This window comes from Mytilus edulis, chromosome 1 (genome assembly GCF_963676685.1).
Source record: "Mytilus edulis chromosome 1, xbMytEdul2.2, whole genome shotgun sequence".
NCBI lineage: Eukaryota > Metazoa > Mollusca > Bivalvia > Mytilida > Mytilidae > Mytilus > Mytilus edulis.
This window is the reverse complement of record NC_092344.1, coordinates 46,799,206-46,823,171: the sequence shown is the minus strand read 5'-3', so window position 1 is coordinate 46,823,171 and position 23,966 is coordinate 46,799,206. Positions and strand designations below refer to the sequence as shown.

General features: G+C 31.9%; 2 protein-coding genes across 6 annotated transcripts in view; one reads left to right on the top strand and one right to left on the bottom strand.

Annotated features, from left to right (window-relative positions):
* LOC139483987 (protein MON2 homolog) overlaps window positions 1-4,210 on the bottom strand; it is a 287,784-nt gene extending 283,574 nt beyond the window's left edge. For all 3 annotated transcript variants that reach the window (XM_071267710.1, XM_071267718.1, XM_071267725.1), the window contains exons 1-2: window positions 3,797-4,210; window positions 193-256 (exon numbers count right to left, since the gene is read on the bottom strand). In XM_071267710.1, coding sequence (XP_071123811.1) covers window positions 193-256; window positions 3,797-3,910 — 178 coding nt within the window. In that variant the 5' untranslated portion in view covers window positions 3,911-4,210. The remainder of the gene's footprint in view (window positions 1-192; window positions 257-3,796) is intronic.
* Window positions 4,211-7,679: 3,469 nt separating this feature from the next.
* Window positions 7,680-23,966, top strand: part of LOC139483972 (phospholipid-transporting ATPase ABCA3-like) — a 46,786-nt gene continuing 30,499 nt past the window's right edge. For 2 of the 3 annotated variants that reach the window (XR_011655105.1, XM_071267693.1), the window contains exons 1-2: window positions 18,629-18,935; window positions 19,661-20,018. Coding sequence is in view for 2 of the 3 variants with exons in the window: in XM_071267693.1 (XP_071123794.1) it covers window positions 19,706-20,018 (313 nt within the window). In the remaining variant the exon portion in view is untranslated. Of the gene's footprint in view, window positions 7,816-18,628; window positions 18,936-19,660; window positions 20,019-23,966 lie in introns of those variants that run through there. The other variant, XM_071267698.1, reaches the window with a different exon arrangement.

Sequence of the window (23,966 nt, the reverse complement as noted above, 5' to 3'; positions counted from 1 at the left end):
AGATAGATTTCTCCCCAAGTAAATCAGTATATATGTACACTGACTTTTATAATTGAGCTCAGAAGTAAGCACATTTGTTTTACTTTCCTCTTCTTAGGAAAATGTTTCTAAACAAGAAATCTATACAAAATACATGTAGCTTTTACCAATAATTTCACTTTGAAATACATGTATAAAAAACCTATTTTTTACCTGCTATGATTCCTTCATTTTTTGCAGTTATTGTCCTCAATTTCAACTGTATTTTTTCTGAAATCTGGAATAGAAAAGCAAATACATGTACAAGTCTCATATTATCGTTTTTGATGATTTCCCTATAGAAAAATTATCCTAAAAAAAAGGGAACTGTGAGATGCAGTGGGTAAGGAAGGGATTAATAAATGGAATTTTATACATTTGTTGTAATTCAACTCCTGAAGTGTGTTTTCTTAACTAGAGGCTCTCACCAGTTACTGTATTTACTGATGTCAGCCATCTTGGTTGGCAGGCAGGGTCATTAGACACTTTTTTAAAATAGATACCCTAGTAATGATTGTGGCCAAGTTTGGTTAAATTTGGCCCATAGTTTTAGAAAAGAAGATTTTTGTACAAGTTACAAAATGACGAAAAGTTGTTCAATATTGACTATAAAGGACAAAAACTCCTTAAGGAGTTCTCTGACAATTTTGGTCATGTTGACTTATTTGAAGATCTTACTTTGCTGAACATTATTGTTGTTTACAGTTTATCTCTATCTATAATAGTATTCAAGATAATAACCAACCAGGTGCTCCGCAGGGCGCAGCTATATACGACCCCAGTGGTCGAACCCTGAACAGTGGGGGCAAATTTGGTCACAATGTTCAAGCTTGATACTGTCTGGATTTGGATTGTGATCAAATTTTTTACATAATATGGGTTTTTGTCACAAAATTAATGTGGTCAAAGATCAACAAATCTATTGAATATTTCTTCTTGAAACTTTTAAAAATTTGAAATTTGAAAAATTTTGAAAAAAAAGGAATCCCTTTAAAAATGGTAAACAAAAAATCCCCCCCCCCACTTTTTGAAACCCCCATTGGAGCAATAACCCTTAAACTCAATTCCATGCTTTCTTTTGTAGTATTGAACCTTGTAGTACAATTTCAGAGAGATCCATACACTTAAACACAAGTTATCGTCATGATTGTTTGGAACTAGAAACATGCTTTTTTTTTGCCCTTTTCAGGCCCCTAAATCCTACATATTTTGGGCAATTAACCCAAAACTTAATCCCAGCCTCCCCTTTGTTATATGGTACGTTGTGGTACAATTTCAGAGAGATCCATACAATTACACACAAGCTATTGTCTGGAAACTAGAAAAATGCTTGTTTTGGCCCCTTTTTGGCCCTTAAGTCCTAAACTTGGCCCCATAACCCTGAAAATGAATCCAAACCTTCTACTTGTGGTTTTAAACATTGTGATATAATTTCAGAGCAATTGAAATACTTGTACACAAGTTATTATCCTAAAACTAGAAAAATGCTTGTTTTGGCCCCTTTTTGACCCTTAATTCCTAAACGGTTAGGACCATCATCCCCAAAATTAATCCCAACTTTTATTTTGTGGTATTGAACCTTCTGAAAAAATTTCATAAAGATCTATTCACTTAAACTAAAGTTATTATCCGGAAACCAATGTGTCTTCGGACAACGATGACGCAGACGACGACATCATACCATTATACGATCCCAAAATTTTTTTGGGGACGTATAAGAACTGCAAAATTTCCTTAAAATTACCAATTCAGGGGCAACAACCCAACAACCAGTTGACCTATCCATCTGTAAATTTTTAGGCCAGATAAATGCTGACCTGATAAACAATTAAATCCCGTCAGATTTGCTCTAAATGCTTTGGTTTTTGAGTTATAAGCCAAAAACTGCATTTTACCCCTATGTTCTATTTCTAGCCGTGGCGGCCATCTTGGTTGGATGGCCGGGTCACCGGACACATTTTTTAACTAGATACTCCAAAGATGATTGTTGCCAAGTTTGGTTAATTTAGGCCCAGTAGTTTTAGAGGAGAAGATTTTTGTAAAAGATTACGATACTGAGATCTACTAAAAATTGTTAAAAATTGACTATAAAGGGCAATAACTCCTAAAGGGGTCAACTGACCATTTCAGTCATGTTGACTTATTTGTAAATCTTACTTTGCTGAACATTATTGCTGTTTACAGTTTATCTCTATCTATAATAATATTCAAGATAACCAAAAACAGCAAAATTTCCTTTAAATTACCAATTCAGGGGCAGCAACCCAACAACGGGTTGTCCGATTCATCTGCAAATTTCAGGGCAGATAGATCTTGACCTGATAATCAATTTTACCCCCATGTCAGATTTGTTCTAAATGCTTTGGTTTTTTTTAAGTTATACATGTAAGCCAAAAACTGCATTTTACCCCAGTGTTCTATTTTTAGCCATGGCGGCCATCTTGGTTTGATTGCCAGGTCATCTGACACATTTTTTAAACTAGATACCCCAAGGATGATTGTGGCCAAGTTTCGTTAAATTTGGCCCAGTAGTTTCAGAGGAGAAGATTTTTGTAAAAGTTTACAAACGACGGACGCCAAGTGATGAGAAAAGCTCACTTGATCTTTCAGGTCAGGTGAGCTAAAAAGCCATTACTAATTTGTAAAAATATTCATTACTTTAAAATAAAGAAAACAAACTTCCTTTCTTATATATGTATATCTTAAGTAAAGCTTGTTTTGCTGCAGCGAAAATACCAGAAGCTGTCAATATCACTACTATAAGTAGAATCTGGGTCCGTTCACCCTGATTCATGTTCGCCCTAGTACCTGTTCGCCCTGATACATGTTCGCCCAGGGTCCATTTGCCCTGATTTTTATTTTTTTTCTAATTGTTGTCTAGTCCCATTATTTTAAGTATTGAACAAAATATGTAAAAGTTTGTTGAAAAATTGATAGAATTTTTATATTTCCACAATTAATTTATCATTTTCCCTTTGATTTGCAGAGTAGAATACTAGAATACAATGTATTTATCTTTATTGATATTTGTTAACAAAGTAATTATATTCAGTCAATCATGAATGTATGCAGTATGACTAGTCTTAGAGTTAAATTCGTTTCATAATTTACATTTCGTACATCATTGTTTTTATTAATTTCAAGCTGAATATTTTATCAAAACAAAACGTTTGTTTTTATTATTCATCCATCAAAAGACAAGTATTACCATCAGTGATCCGAATTATTTTGTCATTGAACAATTTATGATCCTAAATGCCATAAACTTTTAAAAATTCAATGTTTCCATAAATTCAAGAATATACACGATATATATACCATAGAAATATCTGAACAAGTTAATTCAACTTCAATGCCCTGAATATTATATTTTTATAGTAGGGCGAACAGACTCTATGGGCGAACAGACTCTATGGGCGAACAAACTCAGAGCGAGCGAACCTAGGGCGAACATGTTATTAGGGCGAATGGTCCTGATACCCTATAAGTATAGCTGTCGAAACCTTAGCTCTTAGCGCATATATATATAATAGGTAGTTATGATATATCCTCTAATTGTAAAAAAATATCAGCATGGTCCGTAAATTATCAATATGTCTGTCTCTCTGTCCTCAGTTTCTAGCTAGAACACTGTTGTTGTAATACATTGTGGTCAATCTTAGACACATTTTGTACTATATGTCTCTAACTCTGACCAATAAAATCAAATAGAGATTGCATTCAGTAGGGATTGGAAGGCATGCTATTTTCACAATAGTTATTAGTTGTATGTGTGTACCTCTTTGATATTTGGATGTTTCTTCTTAGCCTCTGCAGAGAGTCCTCTCAAATCAGTCTGCAAGTTCTCTACCAGTTTCTTGGCAACTGTTTGGTCTTTTATTGGGGAAGCCATGACAAAGTATGTAAAAATTACGTTTCTATCTGCACACAAAACGAAATGGATAACAAATAGGTTATTTTAGGACATGATACACACACTGGAGTTGTATATTACGGAAATTTTACTCGTTACGACCGCTAAGACAAATATATCGTTTCTTATGTCATATCAGATTATTACAAATTGGTCTTATGTTTTAATTCACTAAGGATTTTTTCATGACAATGTCTACAAGGTTTAATAACAGCAGGACAGGATTCATCATTTTTCTCATTTATCGGATGTTGTGTGTCACAATGAAGGGAGACAACTTAAATGCTTACAATGTCGACCCTATGTACAATCGCCACGTAGTTTAATAAGCTGCTTGATAAGGTGGCCTCGGCCTATAACAAACTCGGCCAGCAAATATTTAAATAAAGAAATAAAGTGAACAAAATCGACCTATGATTTGTTGAATGGGCTGTTTACTGTTTGTTTTTACTTTTTTTTATATTGTTTATAATTTAGATTAATATACGAATTTATGAGATGATGATAAATATTTTTGAACGTAAAAAAATAAGAAATGTACTGAAATTTCAAGGATTTGTATAGTCTAACTATACAAATCCTTGGAAATATTAAAACTTCAAATTAAAGAAAGTAGTTAAAATAATAATTTCTAAATTTCGATTTGATAATTCTTTAATTCAACAGTCCAAATTTCCAGTTAAGGTCTTAAATGTTTTCACCTGTGGATTTTTCACTTGTCGATTTTTTTTCTTGTTTTTCTTTTCTTATTCGCAATAGACTCTACTTGAGATATTGAGGAATATTATGAAATCCCATAAACAAACCAACAAGAAAGAATAAAGAGATAAAAAGTAATAATTTTATCTAACCTTAAAAAACAGTATATATAACCGTTTTCCATACACATTAAATTTTACAAGAAATGGATATTGAGAAATGCAGTTCTTTTCATAAATTTTGTTGTGTGAGGAAAATACAAGATACTATATCGTGTCAATCTGATAAGTCAAACCCTTTCCAAATGATGTTTGCAGTTATGGAAATGCATGAGCTGTCGAAAATATATATGTTTAACACCGCATACATATGTGTTATGTATGTATTCTAAAAATATTCTAGTCTATGTATATATGTACTACACGGGTGTCGTTCGGTTTAACGAGAGAAATGATCGTGAAAGAATATCTAACGGTGGTCAAGTATTGCGAGACGATCGTGAAAGCTCTGGTACCGGATCGTGAAAGACATTTTATCGAGAAGACATATCGGAAAGGTCAATAAATAATCTTATTTAATTAATTACACAGACAAATTTACACAAAAATAAAACTGTCATTCAAAATGGTTCAATATCTGAGAAAATCCAGTTTTAAAAGTACATAGTTTTTACAAAACAACAAAAGGCATATTGCTTCTCGACTTTTCAATGACATAAAAAATGTAAACAAACATTATTTTTTTCACAATTTCGAATAAAATAAACCACTTTTATCCGAATAAGGGCATTCTATTTGAATGAATCAAATGGTTCTCATAGGTTTTTTCTATAAACATAATCTGAAACTTGGTCGATAAAAAGAACTACTTACACAAAATTGATTTTTCGGATCGTGAAAGATCACGTACCGCTTTTTGAAGATCGTGAAAAGTATCGTGAAAGATCTGATGCTACGAAGACTTTCAAATTATTCTTCAATATATGATAATTAATATTTGGTATTGGTATTGAGAAAAACTAGATTGGCAAAGATCCTCAATAAATTTAAGCATTTTCATAAAAAAAATAAAAAAATAATAACTACGGCAATAAGAAAAGACGATGGTCAACAAAACGCCGTAAAAAGCAATCCAGTGAAGATGGGTTAATGATACAGGTTGAAGATGCAGATGATATTGCAGAAACAACACACGAATATTGTGAAGATGATGTGGAAATTAATGAGATCGTGAAGTTATTGCCAATTGTGATCAAAGAAATAACAAGTTTTTGATTCCTACAGTAGCTTATGATGTTGTTTAATCTAATAGCAAATAAGAAATTTGACTTTTCAAATATTTGCTTTTTATTGTTTTGTGACATTTTGAGGTTTTGAAGTACACCCACAACAATATCATTGCAATATCCGTTTAAAGAAACCAAGCAGTTCTGGTACATTGGCAAAATTCTTTTTCATGGACGTCAGGGTTCATGATATACTTTCGACCTTATGTTCCGAATTAATTGGCCAAACATTACATTAACGTTTATCAGTTTCTAAGGTACTGTAAGGATTGAAACACCTATATTTGGTGTACGGGATGTTTGTAGAGATCTGTATGGCATGGTTCATCTGACCTTGACCTCTTTTTATGAACCACTGACAATCTTAAGCGTATATGACACTTTTAGTAAAACCCTTAATACTACAGACATTCAACAAATATAATATCATAAATAAAGCAGACGAGACAATTCAGCATTTGCGATCTGGTATTCTTTAGTCTGTAGTACAGAACATGTATATAGTTATCTCATTGGAAATCAATCAACATCTGCTACGTTGTACATACATATACATAGACCTTAAGAAGGTACAGTTGCACAAAATGTTGGTTATCGTTCAATCGCAAATTGTTCATGAAAGATGCTGTTTTTACTATGGGTTTTTTCATTAAGTACTGCATATTTTCCTTATCTTATTGCACAGTTATGTTGAGGAAGTTGAACCATTTTGAAAGACTTATTTTTTGTTCGGATTTGTTCCGCGTTTGAAAATTTAAATGTCTTTCACGATCCGGTACCAGAGCTTTCACGATCGTCTCGCAATACTTGACCACCGTTAGATATTCTTTCACGATCATTTCTCTCGTTAAACCGAATGACACCCGTGTCCTAGGTCAGAAGCCTGTTATAATATTTGTGTTCCGCTAATTGTTTTATCATTAATCAGGTTGTTGGTTTTCTCGTTTAAATTGTTTTACATTTTGTGTTGTCGTGGCGTTTAATAGCTTACACTACGGAATGGGGTGTTCTCATTGTTCAAGTACATACACGTCTTTTGGTCAATGTTGTGTAGTACATTCATCGGCAATCCTACCACATCTAGATCTACTTATTCTTAGTTACAATACTTGTTTATTCAAGGTTTTTCAAATGACCGGCAGTAAAACGCTTGCCGAAGTGGGGCGTCCGTTTGGCTGTGCGGGATGTATTAAGTTCGCAGTCACATCCTGTCAGAATGGGGACATTAAATCCGATGTCTCGTGTAAAGAGAGTGCCACGCTCTTTGCACGATAAGAACCTTTGCAATAACTCTCTGGGGGCGCTTAGGTGAGCCTGTTGCAATTAAGGCAAAATTTCTGTCCCTATCCAATACACCCTCATTTTTCAGTGGCAGTCAAATTTCCCCGACCATCATCCCAAATGGCCTCTATTATGACTAGACCTACCTATTGTATTTATTGTAAACTTGTTCTCGTCCTGAATATGCATGAAATATTTGCCACAGGACGTTAAGCAACCAACAATCAATCAATCAACTTTGAAAATAAACGTTTCACATGATCCCAAATTTGTGAAACAAAAGGTGAGCTAAGAGTAACTTCAAAAATATTTTTGTTTTATTAACAATAGTGAAAACGATTTCTGCGTAACTATAGTTACCATATTAGAAAACGTAATCATTTGTGAAATTTTACATTTACAAAATGTATATTTACACAAGTCGAGGATATATTTATTTATAGTAGACAACTTATATATAATAAGTTCAATGCTTTAGTACATAAACACTTAACATCCTGTTAAAAAATCAATCTTAATAATACATATGTACATTAAATAATTGATGAAAGGAAGTACATGGTTTTCCAAGCAAGAGGCATATAAAGGTAGTTGTTAAGCTAAGCCAGAAATTGAAAAGGTATGATTAATATAGTTACCGTAAAACAATGCGAAAAACAAAATTAAACAGGATATTTCTATACTACGTATAATGAATGTATACGTTATAACAAAAAATTATGTCTGTCAAAATGGTTTAACTTCCTCATCATAACTGTGAAATAAGATAAAGAAAATATGCAGTATTTTATGAAAAAAACACAAAAGGCGCAATGCATGTCTATGAAATTAATTACAAATAACACGCTTTATGTACCTATAATGGTCATATTTCAGTTTATTATGATATATTTGAAATTTAATCTTTGCTGTATCTGATTGTACAATAAAATTAAAGTATGTTCTTCTCTTAAAAACATTAACTTGTATATAATTACATTAGCTGTATGTGTCATTATAATACGTTATTCTGATTGGCTAACTGCACATCACGTGTTATTCCTTAAGCAGTTGTATCACACAATAAAACTTATCATTCATGATGACACGAGGTCCCATAATAAAGTGCACAGGTAAATTAAATAAAAACTTGATGTAAATCGTGTTTTCATGATCCTAGCTAAAAAATGTAATTATAAGTATTGAATGCTTCTTTTTGTAACTTCATAGGGTTGTAAAAGCGTTGACCGTGCGCACATTTTTAGAATGAAGCGCTTCCGCGCTTCATACAAAATGTACTTCGGTCAACGCTTTTACACCCCAATAAAGTTACAAAAAGAAGCATTCAATTCTTAAATGAATACCTTTAATTTGTTGAATTTCCATCAAACTTGATCGTGAAAGATCAGGCAACGCATTATTTTGATCGTGAAAGATAATGCGTGACCAGACTTAATACTAGTAATCAGAAATCTGTATTTCTTTTACCATTTGATAAACCTGCATCTGGTTGAAGCCTGTAATTATTTTGATAAGGATGAACATTAAAACTATTATTTTTTGCTCTTCAACACTTTACCTCGAAAGTAAAAAAAAAAACCAACAACTAAAAACGTGTCTAAATAAGTGTGAAAGATTCAGCTCTGAGAATCGGTCAAGTGCAATTCAGGCGACCGACACTATTTAGCCAATAATATGGATATGCAACGTTTAAACCAAAATGATAGCCATCAAACAAAAAATTACAGCAAAACAGCATCTTTCATGAGTAATTTGAGATTGAACGATAACCAACATTTTGTGCAATAGTACTTTCTTAAGTTCTTTGTATAAAACGCAGATGTGGATTGATTTAAATATTTACTACAGACTATAAAATACCAGAGCGCAAATGCTGTAATGTCTCGTCTGCTTTACTTACGATAGTATATTTGTTGAACGTCTATAATATCAAGGGTTTTACTAGAAGTGTTAAATGCGCTTAAGATTGTCAATGGTTCATAAAAGAGTTCAAGGTCAGTATACCATACCACACAGATCTCTACAAATATCCTGTAACCAAATAAATGTGTTCCGATTCTTACAGTGCTTAGAAACTGACAAATGTAAAAGTTAAAAATTATGCTTGGCCAATTAATTCGGAACATAAGGTCAAAAGTATATGAACCCTGACCGACAGCCAGACATAGACATCTTACTATCATGCAATATATCAAATACAATTGAAGTCATCATGGTCATATATGAAACATGCAGACAGACATGTACACCATACACGAAATACCTCGGCGCTATAGCATACAGATACATATTCAAAAGGCTAAACAACATGAAACGAACATGATGCATGATAATGAGTTAGATGTTATTTGAAACATTGCAGAAGTCGAAAATGTACACCTTACAATCATAACAACAGACAGTTATCCTAAAGCTTAACGAATCCGCGATACGGACTTGACCACAAAATGAATCTTCATCCATGAAACGAGGCAAATTCGGGGTCAGGTGAATCCTGTCTGACGGACATGTAGTTTATTGGATCCAATATACAAAATGTGGGTATCCTATAACTCGTGATAAGTGAGTACTTCACATGACAATAAAAAGCTTCATCCTACAATCATCCAACTATGGAAATGAAAATCGAATAAGGAAATAGAAACCGAATAAGGAAATGAAAATCGAATAAGGAAATAGAAACCGAATAAGGAAATGAAAATCGAATAAGGAAATAGAAACTGAATAAGGAAAAAGAAACCGATTAAGGAAATGAAAATCAAAAAAGGAAATAGAAACCGAATAAGGAAATGAAAATCGAAAAAGGAAATAGAAAACGAATAAGGAAACGAAAATCGAAAAAGGAAATAGAAAACGAATAAGGAAACGAAAAAAATGATGAAAAAAAAATTTGAGGAAAATATTTTTGAGGAAAAATTTTTTGAGGAAAAATTTTTGTTTTGAGGGGAAAAAAAATTTGAGGAAAAAAAATTTGGTGAAAAAAAAATTGAAAAAAAAATTTTTAAGGAAAAAAAAATTGTGAAAAAAAATTTTGAGGGAAAAAAAAATTCAGTTTGGACTTAAAATATTTTTCAAAGTTTAAATATCGAAAAAGGAAAAAGGAAAAAGGAAACAACCTGTGTCTGGTCAACTTTGTTACATTTCATTTTCTGAAAATATTAATACTTTGAAATGCTTAAACCTATTGAGGATGTTGACCTTTCTAGCTCTTCTCAATACCAATAACAAATATTAATTATGATATAATTGAAGAATAATTTGAACATCTTCGTAGCATCAGATCTTTCACGATCCTTTTCACGATCTTCAAAAATGCGGTACGTGATCTTTCACGATCCGAAAAATCAATTTTTGTGTAAATAATTCTTTATTTACCAAGTTTCAGATTATGTTTATACAAAATAACTATGATAACCATTTGATTAATTCAAATAGAATGCCTTCAATCGGATAAAAGTAGTTTTTCTAGTCGAATTTGTGAAAAAATCATGTTTGTTTACATTTTTTATGTCATTGAAATGTCGAGAAGCAATCTGCCTTTTGTTGTTTTGTAATAACTATGTACTTTTAAAACTGAAGCTGGATATTCTCACATACTGATCATAATGTTGAACCATTTTGACAAACAGTTTTATTTTGTCGTACATTTGTCTGTGTAATTAATTGAATTAGAATATTTATTAACCTTTCATATGTCTTCTCGATTAAATGTCTTTCACGATCCGTTACTAGAACTTTCACGATCGTCTCTCAATACTTGACCGCCGTTAGATATTCTTTCACGATCATTTCTCTCGTTAAACCGAATGACACCCGTGGGATTAGTCATGAACAAATGCAACGTTATGTCCGGCATATTGATTTCACAACATTCAATCGAGTCAAAAAGTAGAATGATCTAAAGCACTGTTACTAAATATACCTGTAAAACATATGTTATCAATAATGAATAAGATAAATATGGATTTTATCAGCATTACCACTAGGTATAAGGATGAAACGATTTTGACGGAAAAGATGTTGAAGCCCTGACCACCCGGCCGTAAATGTCAGTGCGGGCAATTGAAATCACTTGACAACTTTTGTTCGACTGTCCGTCATTGTAATCGGTATGTTGTCTTCGTCCGCCTGTAAGGCTTTCCCAATTTTTGAGTCTTTTGTTCTGAAACTACAGATATCATAAAAACTAAGTTTTTTTTTACTACCAATACACAAAACGTTGGTAGTGTCGCTAATGAACCAACGTGGTCGCCAGCGATATATAAGTCTAAACAAACGTATTTATTTATAGATATATGATGAGAAGATAGCACGTTTATTCCTTTCCAGCCTACGTTTGTCTTAATTGATCTTTTCGTTTTCACAAAAACAATATTTGTTTGCCTCCGATGTCAGTTATCTTAGCAGATACAGAGTCAGCATTTAGCTGACATACTTTTGATAGGGTCTTTGATATCTTTATGACCATTGGACGTGGTTTTTTTAATTGTCAGTTCTGTTAATCATTGCATCTTGGGTTGTGTTTGGTAGATCTATGGGTTTTTACTCGAAATAATAGTAACATTGCATGCGTGAATTTTGCTAAGATTGGTATAACAGTTTTCTCATTCATTGGCTGCCGTTTTTGATAATAATTAGCTTATATTGGATATTTATAACAACTAACATGTTGCAACATAGTTTATAAAAAAAGAAAATGTGGTATGATTGCCAATGAGACAACTTTCCACAAGAGACCACAGAAATTAACAAAAATAGGTCACCGTATGTATGGCTTTCAATAATTATCAAACGGCCCATACCGCATATATAAGTGAGCTATAAAAGGCCCCGAAATGACAAATGTAAAACATTCAAACGAGAAAACTAACAGCCTAATTTATGTACATAGAATGCTTGTTCGTTCTGATTAACATACCTTCAGCTTATATAAAGGTGATATATATGCGCTTATAAAATATTTATAAAAATGCAAGTTATTGCTCGGTTTTCAGTCATTCAAGGAGATCCTGAACCAATCTATTGTATGGTACCTAATTTTTGTATTGAGTAAGGATAGAAAGCGTATGACTTTTAATTCGGATGACACACTTATAACTTAATTTATTATAAACCTTATACCTTTTCATTCATTGAAATTTCAAAACAAAATATTAATTGTAACTGCAATTTTAGGACTATCATATTGCTAAGAAAGAAACACATAAAAATAAACACCAAAAGCGGATTTTTTTGTCATTAAAAGCCTGATTTTTCTTTGTCCATGTTCGGTACGAGAGTTTATGTAGATTATATGCAATATGATACTCGAAACAATAGTTCCTCTATTTTTGTTTCGATTTTTATCTTAAACAAAAACTTCTAAACGCTTTATGTAAACCTAGACATGGAATTTTAGTCGTATGAAACGAATGACTGGTGAAAAATAATGTTTATCTAATTCTTGAACCAATCCATATATATGTTACAGGCATTTTCTAAATTTAGGCATTTTGTAAAATGCCGAAAATTTTAGGCATTTTCTAAAATGCCTGTAAGATTCAGTCATTATACATAATGACTAATTTTTCTAGGCACTTTACAAAATGCCTAGAAAAATTGAAAGGCATTTAACAAAATGCCTGAAATTGTTTTAAAGAATGAAAGTTAAAAAAAAAACAAAAAACTGAAACTTTTGAACACAGGATCAGTTTTATTTTTGATAATTATTGAATAAAAATAGAAGAGTTTAAATAATCAAAAATAAGTTTTACTAAATTATTCAAAAAAACTCTACAATTATATATCATTTCTCAAAATGTTTGGATGACAGAACTGTTACACAATATTTGTCCTGATTATTTTTAAAAACATTGTTTGGTTTTAGCACTTCAACAAAAGTTGAAACCTGAATCAGGATACATTTTGCTGTTTCATCACATTTACTGACAAACACTTAACTTACGACATTATTGTTGTTCGCAACTAGATCTTTTCAACATCTCTCGACACCTACAGTTGAGAACGACTATGACAGGTAAAATGTGAAGGGTCGTCTTAAAATAAAAAAAAATAAATGAGATCATTATTGATTTTATTGCTTTCAATCATTGACAATGATAAAACTTTCATACAGAGTCCAAATGACATGGGTTTTTTTAATTTGTTATAAAGAAAATGATAGACTTAAAGTCACATTTCATCTTTTAGACATTTAGCTTCTAGCTGTCCTGGTTGAATTTGGAAAACGAAAAGAACAAATCATGTTCTATTGTAGTTGATATTTTAAAATTAAACAATGATTATGTTGGTTTACAAGGGCGGCACATGTCTGTTAGTTTTGGCCTTGGATGCCTCCATAATGTACTCAATACTTTGTATCATTTCAATTCACCAATTTGGTGTTCCACTTGAATTCTGTATTCACCAATCACTGCTTAAATGTTGTAGCATTGAAACGAGGGGTCAATTATATTTTTTTTCAAAATTCATCAAATAAAAACTTTACCTCGAACAAGATATCTTGAAGCGGAGAAGACCGTCGTTGATAATAATAATAATAAAAAAAACGTGATCTTTTCCTTCGACCAAAAAAATCAATATGTAATTATGTAAAAATTGAAAATGTACATCGACTGAGGTGAAGATCGGTGGAAAAACACAAAGTTGGTCGTGTTCACAAGTGTGATACGGACGGACCAGTATTCTTTTTCATTTTTGAAAAACATCATAAAAGCTTTTACACCAACAAATTAAATAGTTATTGGCATGCGGCAAATATTTGGCGAAAGACTCACATCATCACAAAAGTGAAGAGAAAATGGGTTAGGATTCTGAATGATTGGAATATTTGTTTAATCAATTCAACATGAAATGTCGTGCAAATACATACGAAATAAGAATATTATATGACAGAGACATATGTATGGTAGACGTTTCCCCTTTCGGGGATATCCAGAAATCGAGAAAGGGAAATCAAGAAATTGAGAAATCGGGAAATCGAGAAATAGAGAAAGCAAAAACGCAAAATCGAGAATTCATTTCGCGTTTTAGCGTTTTCGTGTTTTCTCTTTCGTGTTTTGGCGTTTTTGCTTTCTTGATTTCTCGATTTCCCAATTTTCCGATTTTCTAAATTTCTCGATTTCTCGAATTCCCAATTTCGCGTTTGCAAAATGAGAATTCACGAAAACGCGAAAATTCGAAATAAATGGCCGCATCCGGCCACCATACATATATTTATTTATTTATTTGGTTGATATATATTCTTAAACTATACAGTCAAAACAGTATAAAACCGCCAATCCAATATATTACGTGATGATGATTTTTGTCTTTGAGACGACCCATCCATTTTACCTGTAAACTGTAGGTGTCATTAGTCGGTGTCGAGAGATGTTGAAAAGGTTTACTAGCACACACGTCACACATGAATATCTACTTTTTCATAGGTTCCAAAAATCAAAGTACATAATATCATGATTAGTTTAACGTGTATCTTTTGGCTTATAGCTTTTCACGGACTGAAGCAGATCTGCCGATGACAGCAGCTTATCCTGTTAAAGCACTGTCATGCCGGTTCAATCCACCATTTTCTACATTTGAAAAAATGCCTTTACCAAGTCAGGATAATGACAGTTATTGTCCATTTATTTGATGTATTTTATCATTTGTTTTTGCCATTTGATTAGGGACTTTCCGTTTTCCTCGGAGTTCAGTATTTTTGTGATTTTACTTTTGAGACTGAAGCAAACAAACAGCAATCAGTCAATTAAAAACATCTTTGTCTACATATGTTTCGCTTTACTGTTTTGAATCTAGAATTTATAAAAATTCTATGATACATTTTGTTCTATTGACAGCAAAAGTTGTCTTTCTGATATTTTGACAAAAAAGTCATAAACTCACTACTGGTATCTGAATTACAAAGTGAGTACGTACGTAGTTTCAATTAAAAGAACGTATCATATGACATTCAAACCTTCCCAGTTGGTTTTTGGAAAATAAATTAATTATACGGAACCGATTACTTATTTTCTTTGTAATTTATTGTGTTTTTGTCCACATTTGTCAATGATATCTTTCTTCTACTTATTGACTGAAACTTGACAGGCAATTTGTTGAATTTTGCTCCAAAATTTCAGTCATTTTACAAAATGACTAGGTATTTTTAGTCATTTTGTATAATGCCTGTCAAGTTTAGGCGTTTTATAAATTGCCTGAAAATGCAGTCATTTTACAAAATGCCTAGTAAATTTACTGTAGAAATTGCCTGTAACATATATATCATATTAAACTTATGATTTTATAATTTTTTGTGTATCCATATCGTATAATTGTAAAAAAAATATGATGTGAAAATATGGCAACTAATTAATCGTAGTGCTTTGAAGCCGTTGTTTAACGATTTTCACCTAAACTGGAAGTAACATTCAACAAAGAAGCATGTATATTGAGCACGTGTATAACATGAACAATAAGATTATAGATTATTTCAATAACAGATCCATGCGTATTGCGATAACCGGATGTTACGAGAAAGGTCACCCTGAGTTTATTGCATACGGAAAGCATATCGGCGAATTGTTTACTGGAAGCAGGCACTTAAAGAAAGTAAATTTCTTCTAAATTTAGACAAATTATAGATTTTCTTGAGAAAAAAGTATATGTACAGGATTCTTATAATAACAGCTAGCCATTTAGTTGTAAAAAAAACCCTATGCATCATATTTTTTTAATTTGATATTTCTATGACTTAAAATCTTTCTGTCAAGATTTCAAAACCTGCAAAATGAGGGTTTATACACAGAAAAGTTACATATCCATATGAAAAAGTGGAATCAACCATCTCCTTGATGAATATTAGTAATTGTTTTTTGATAAATCATTAGCGACAAATGTATACTAAAGAAGACACTGTTTTTGTACTTAAATTAGGCCTTTAAAAGCTGACTGTGCGGTATGAGCTTTGCTCATTGTCAAAGGCTGTATAAAGTGACCTACAATTGTTAATTTCTGTGTCATTTTGGTCTTTTGTGAAAAGTTGCTCATTGGCAATCATACTATATCTTCTTTTTTATATTATAATTTGGTACGGCGAATGACCGGGGCATTTTCGTCTTCATAAGACTAATTGACACTCGAGTAAAAACAGTTGCAAAGCAAACTAGATATAACGAAGTTAAAGAATAAAAAACTGTTCAAGAAAAGAAGTTGACATTGATAGAAGGCAAAATGACGAAACAAACATTTTTCTACGTTTCTTTTTGGTGAATAAGTATGGTTGTTATACAGGGATATATGTGTTGTTATCTGATAAGATTGCATGACGATGAAAGTGTATCTTCTAATTTGTTAAGTTATTTTAACTGTAACCTATTCGATTGTGATTTTACTTAATTAATAAATCATTTTTATTTGTGCAGTATAAACATTCGATGGCTGTGTGTTAATATAAATCACGATGTATACACATTTAATTTATCATTTAAAACAATTACAGAAAACAAATACCACTGCTTGGTACGACACGTCTTAAACTTCTCTTTGCATGTTTACTTTCGAGCAATTTCATTTTACAATATCAATAATAGTTCTTCTGGAATTTTAGAACCTGCGTGAAATTTTTGCAATAGAAAAAAAGAAGGATATTAATCAATAAAACAATAAGCCAACGACATTAAGGAAAATTATACATTAAGGCTGCTTAGATAGAATATAGCATTACTTAATTGTAGAGTAGTAGACATACACAAGTTGTACAATATTACAGGAATTATATTGGATTTATGATGAGGATAAACACAAATTAGTGTTTTTATTCCCAGATATTGATATGATTCGAAGCTGTGCCATAGTCTGTTGTCTTATTTCAAATAGAGGTTATATGCTGTAAATGATGTGCTTATTAATATGTTTTATAATAGGTAGTACTGTAGACAAATTTATAATAGGTAGTACTGTAGACAAATTTATAATAGGTAGTACTGTAGACAAATTTATATACAGAATTGCGTATATATTATCTAGAGGTTAGACTTAGATAAAATATTGAATTCAATTGAATTGAACTGGTAAAAGAGGCCACACCAATCCCTTTACTGTTGTACACCTTATAAGTATTTGCGATCTTATTGACTTTTAAACATCTTTTTCTTCTTCATTGGCTTTATCACCTATTAAACTTTTAAAGCCTTAAAACCTTTAAAGGTTTACAAAGAAGGTTTGATACTATAAGAAATCGTCTCCTCTTCATAGGATCGTTTCTTATTACTAATACACGGAGAAGAAGTATCTAGTACCAGACACTTTGGACAGTATAACAGACCAGACCAACCAATTGTACATACAAGCATTGCTCGTCGTGTTCAGATCATCTCCCATTCAACTTTTGATACCAATATCATCAGTTATAATGAGGGTCGGTTGAAAACAAAACTTTACGACAAAAGAGATGATTTCAGCTTTCCAATTGTAAACTTTCCATTTCTAAGTAGCAACATTCCAGCAGCACCTGCATACGGGGTATATATCTCCCAATTGATACGATATTCCCGTGCTTGCATTTCCTATCATGATTTTCTTGATAGAGGGTTACTGCTCACAAGGAAGATTTAAAACCAAGAGTTCCAAATGGTGAAGTTGAAATCATCCCTTCGTAAATTTTACGGACGCCATCACGAGTTGGTTGACCGTTATGGAATAACCGTTTCACAAATGATATCGGATATGTTCCTTACGTCGTAACTACAATCCCCTTCCCTTTCATGAATGTGACCTACCGAATTAGACTATTTACCGGATTTGTAATCACATAAACAACACGACGGGTGCCACATGTGGAGCAGGATATGCTTACCCTTCCGGAGCACCTGAGATCACCCCTAGTTTTTGGTTGGGTTCGTGTTGTTTATTCTTTAGTTTTCTATGTTGTGTCATGTGTACTATTGTTTGTCTGTTTGTCTTTTTCATTTTTAGCCATGGCGTTGTCAGTTTGTTTTAGATTTATGAGTTTGACTGTCCCTTTGGTATCCTTCGTCCCCCTTTTTTTAAATTGGATATCGCTTTATTATACATGAAGCCGAAAATGACCCCTCTCCCTCGCAGAAAGCAAAAGGGAAAGATCAAAAGTTAACATTGGTTGATTAACTCTTCAACTTTCAAAGTTTTATGAAAAGAAAGTTACTTTATGGTGTGTGACAATGATAGAAATTTAAACAAAGTCATTTTCAAAGTGTGTTGAATCATTTCCACTTCAAGATTCAAGATTCAAGAGTCACTTCAGGCAAACTACAGCTTGGACACCACACCCTCAAAACAAATAACATCGATGTACTCAAGTGAAGCTAACTGATATTATCGATTACTATTATCATTGATTTTTTTACACATAAAAATAAGCAAATAGTAAACCGGATCGAGGATTAAAAGTATAAATACGCAAGGTAAGTGAAGTAGGAAATGTCGATGATGCAAGTCCTCACTAAACTCATCCTTATAACGTCGTGCTATATTTTAAACTTTAAATTTGTTTTATAATTCAAAAAGTCATGATCACATGTTTAACCCATAAAAATATACGGTTGAGGAAACACCAAGAATAGTTCCTTAAATACCAGTGAGATCAATTCAGGCCATAAACCAACAACATGGCTAATAACTAGTTAAATAGCTTAATTATTGAATGTGAAATGTAAAATATAGTGTGTCTGGATTTATATACAAACTGTAAATAACAAGTTTCATATAGCTTTTGATAAGCAGGTAAGTCATATCAAACAGAGAGCAGGATATACTGGAAGTCTCACTGGAAGTAATACCGGTATCACTTCAGCTAGCAAGATGATCTGTCAGTTTTTTTACTCATTAATAAATGTTCAAGCTGTGTGTATAATGTAGGTTATTTAGTTCAATGGCGAATGCTTTAGTTCAATAAAACTGTTTTCACCAAAGAATCTGTACTGTGACAGATTTGGTGCGCATGTAGTTACAAAAGAAATTGTTTCATAATATTACATTTGGCAGTGCATATGAACTCATTAAAGGTACAACGTGACTACAGGTATTTGTGTTTCTTCTGTGAAACATGATATTTAGAGATCTCATTTATAGAACGTATATAAAAACGTAATCTGTATCCAATTATTTGACATTGAAAACTGCGTCAATTCATAAATTTGTCCAAATAAGGGAAAAGTGGATAAAATTTAATACATGAAACGGTCGATTAGCATTTCAATAAAGTTTGCATACTGCTAGTTTCATTGACAATGTGTTTCCCTATAATTCTATTTAAATTAGATTTGAATTTTAATCTGACATCATATTGTTATAAAATATTAAATGTGGATTGTATCCTTAAGGGGGTTTACCATTGATGATGATACAGTATGCTGAATAAATAATTTCTGATATAATTTGAAATGATACAGCTGATCAATAATACTGACAGGTAAAAATTATTGATCGACTGTTGACACAATTTTCAGGTGTGTAAAGTGTGTGCTGGAACTATCAAAGAGCAAGAAAACAAGATGGCACGATTGCAACAATTTGGATTACTCTTACACAAGAACTGGATACTACAAAAACGTAAAGTGTGTGTTACTGTTTTTGAAATTTTAATGCCAGTAGCTTTTGGGCTGTTACTGTTGGCTATCCGAAATCTTATAACGACAAACGATTTCCCGAACGGGAAAATATGGGATGCATTCAAGCCTTCGGATGCATTATCAAACCTGTCGAAGACAGAAATTTTATACGCTCCAAACGATGCATTACTTGGTAACATAATGACTGGAGTCAAGGCTGACATGGACGCAGAATTTCCAAGTTTTTTAACTGCAGGTATACTTTTATTAAGCACTGAGAATGTAATGTACAGCTTCGATATACTGGTACTACACCCACATTAAACATGTTTAATATTCTAGCAAGTTGCACAGCATTTACGGTCATTATAAGAAGCGGTACGAACCAAAAACCATTAAAAAATCTAAGAATAGACAAAAATTCTTTTAAAAGGGGGATCGTTTTCTTTGCAGTCATATTAACATAATTTACTTTTGCATCAAAATCAAGATCAAGATGGGGGTAGGGGGGGGGGGGGTAGGCTTTTAAAAATTATTGTTCACAAGCACCCGTTGTCTTTGTATGGTTTCTATAACTAATGAAAATTTACAAACTGACCTTAACGAATTAGTCGAAAGTTTAAATGAAGTGTTTTTTGATTCAGCCATCGAAATTTTCGGTAATAAACCCGCCAAAATTAATCGAAATTCGAAACATCATCAACCGTGGTTTAATGCGCAATGTCGTTTAAAACGAGATGAATTTCACAAAGCAAAGAAAAAAAATTTTTTATTTAAAACGGAGGAAAAGTAGATACGATTTGAAAATAGCTGGTAAGGCATATAAAACAGTAAAAAAGTTACGAGGAGTTTCAATTTAAAGTCATAAGAAACCTCAAATCAAAAAAAAATAATGCATGCGTTTGTTTATATCTCAATGGGTAGTTTTCATTATAAAACTGATGTACATATACTTTTTTCTGAAGAAAATTCTTCAATTTATTCATATTTAGAAGAAGTTTACTTTATTTTAATTGCTTCCATTCCCCCGACATATTTTCCGTATGCAAAGTGACCTCAGTGTGACCCATCTCTTAAAAATCCGGTGATCACAATACGCATGGGTGTCCTTAAAATAAACTATTATCTGAATTTACATGTAAACACGTGCTCAATTTCCATGCTTTTTTGTTGATTTTTTTGTCGATTGTTGACAAACAGGTGACAATCATTAAACTTCGGCTTCAAAACACGAACTTTAATTACCTGCCATATTTTCACAACAACACTGACCGATTGAAAAAAACAATTAACGATTATACGAAATTTACACGAAAAAAAATGATAAATTCGTGCACAGAAGACTAAGTTTATGATGTTTGTATGCATTGGTTCAAGAATTGGAAGAACATTATTTTTCACCGGTCACTCGTTTTTTTATGACTTTAAAGCTGAAAACGAGCTTATTTCAAAAACTTGAACACAGACGGAGAACGAGTTGATGTAGATTTTGAAATACCAGATTGCAATGACGAACGTGTAAATGCAATCAAAAATGGTAAAATTACAGAAAATAATTACATTAGATGTATGTTTCATTATAATATTTTATTCTGATTGGCTAACTGCACATCACGTGTTATTCCGTAAGCAGTTGCATTGCTCAATACAACTTTTCACTCATGATAACACGTGCTCCAACAATAAAGTGCACAGGTGAATTAAATAATAAAATATATAAAATTCGTGTTTTCATGATCATAGCTAAAAAATGTAATTATAAGTATTGAATGCTTCTTTTTGTAACTTTATAGGGTTGTAAAAGCGTTGACCGTGCATACATTTTTAGAATGAAGCGCTTCCGCGCTTCATACAAAATGTACTTCGGTCAACGTTTTTACACCCCGATAAATTTACAAAAAGAAGCATTCAATTCTTAAATGAAATTTTTAAAGCCGTTAAAGATTTAAAAAACGGAAAAGCGCCTGGTTACGATATGGTCATAATGAATATGTGAAATCTACCATTCAATTTATGATGCCCTTTATCTTAAGTTATTTAATAAAATATTAGAATCTGGAGCCATTCCTGAAGTTTGGACATTAGGTATTATTTTTCAAAAATAAGGGGGACCCCCTTAATCCTGTCATATAGAGGAATTACTCTAGTACTCTTCTCTTGGAAAATTATTTAATGCAATACTGAATGGGAGACTTTAAAAATATGCAGACTTATTTGAAATAATTCCAAAAGCAAAAGCTGGCTTCAGAAAAGGCTATTCAACTCTGGATAACATCTTTTGTTTACATGTGCTGATAGAATTATATTTATCATTTGGTAAAAAAAAAACTTTATGGCACGTTTATCGACTTTAAGAAATCGTTTGATACTGTTTGAAGATTGGGGTTATGACAAAAATTGGTAAAAAATCAAGTTACCGGAAAAATTTTAAGAGTGATTTTTAATAGGTATGATAACATTAAATCTTGTGTCAAAAAGGGAAGTGATATTTCTGGCTTCTTTTCTAGTGATCTCGGGGTACTCTAAGGAGAAAATTTATCACCTTTTTTTGTTTTCTATTTTTCTTTCTGATCTAGAAGAATTCTTGTGTGAGAATAACATAAATGGACTTGAAACAGTATCAACGCATTGTCAAGAACATATTGGACTATATTTACACATTTTTATCTTATTCTATACAGATGACACTAAAGCAAAATACATTAGATATGTTGGAATTATATTGTACACAATGGAAAATTTCTGTGAACACATATAAGACAAAGATTATGATATTTTCAAAAAGAAAAAGCAAAAGAAACCACTTACATGTTTTCAAATTATATGGTTCTGATATTGAAATAGTAGATTTTTATTCTTATCTAGGCTTGCTGTTTAATTGTAACGGTAGATTTACAAATGCCAGAAAAAAATTGATAGAACAAGCAGAACAGGCACTCTATGCTCTCTACAGAAAAATAATTAATTTAAATATTCCTATTGATTTGCAACTAAAAATTTTTGGTTGAACCCATAGTGAAATATGGGGTTTCGAAAACATAGATGCTTTAGAAAGAGTTCATTTAAATTTTTTGAAAAGAATTCTTTCACTAAGAAGCAGTACTCCTAATTATATGGTGTACGGTGAAATTGGCAGGCATCCCTTGGAAATTAAAGTACGATTACGAATTTTATCATTCTGGTCAAAATTATTATTAAACAGCACGAAATTATCAGGATTATTATACCAATTTTTGTATAAAATGCATAATTCTGGAAATATTGCTTCTCGGTGGATTAATTGTATCAAATCTACATTAGAAAACACAGGTTTGAGCTATGTATGGAACAATCAATGTATTCTAAGAAATGTTGACATCAAAATATATGTAAAGCAAACTTTACAAGATCAGTTTATTCAAAAGTGGTTTAGTGATGCTGAAACCTCCTCTAGAGGTGGATATTATTTACTGTTTAAACACGCTTTTTGCTTAGAAAGTTATTTAGTAAAATTGAAAAAAAGAAAATAGAATATATATTACCAAACTTAGATGCTCAAATATCAAAATTCCACTAGAAACCGGTCGATGTCATAATATTCCAAAAGAGGAAAGACTATGTACTTTGTGCAACAAAATGTATTGAAAATCAGTTTCATTACTTATTTGTATGTCAAAATGACGAGGTTAACAAATAATGACGTGCATATATCCCAAATTACTATATTCTTAACCCTTCAGAATATAACATGAAAGGTTTGATGTCTTTATGTAATGTAAAAGTCTTAAATAACTTGTCTATTTTTATCAAAAAACTTATGAAATATCTACGATTCTAATATATTAATTATCACTTACATGTATTCGACTGGCGATCTCAGATCCCATTATTATAGCTTTGAATGATTATGACGTGTTATGTATATGTATACTTGTGTACAGAGAATTAGGTATAATGAACTATGTATGTATATTTCTTTCTATCTTGTTCACCATTGTAAATTATTACTTGTATCATTTGTCTGCCTCTTGTTACAGTGTAAACTGTCTAGAGTGTTAAAAAAGTTCTAAAGTTCTATTACGTATATTCCAATAGCGTATATCGAATAATTAGATTTTGTTTTGTTACAATTTTCACAAAACCACAAAACTGGTTCCGTTTTATATATATGTTATTTTGCGTACAGTGCATATTCAATGTTTGTCAGTCTTTCTTCTCCTGCAGA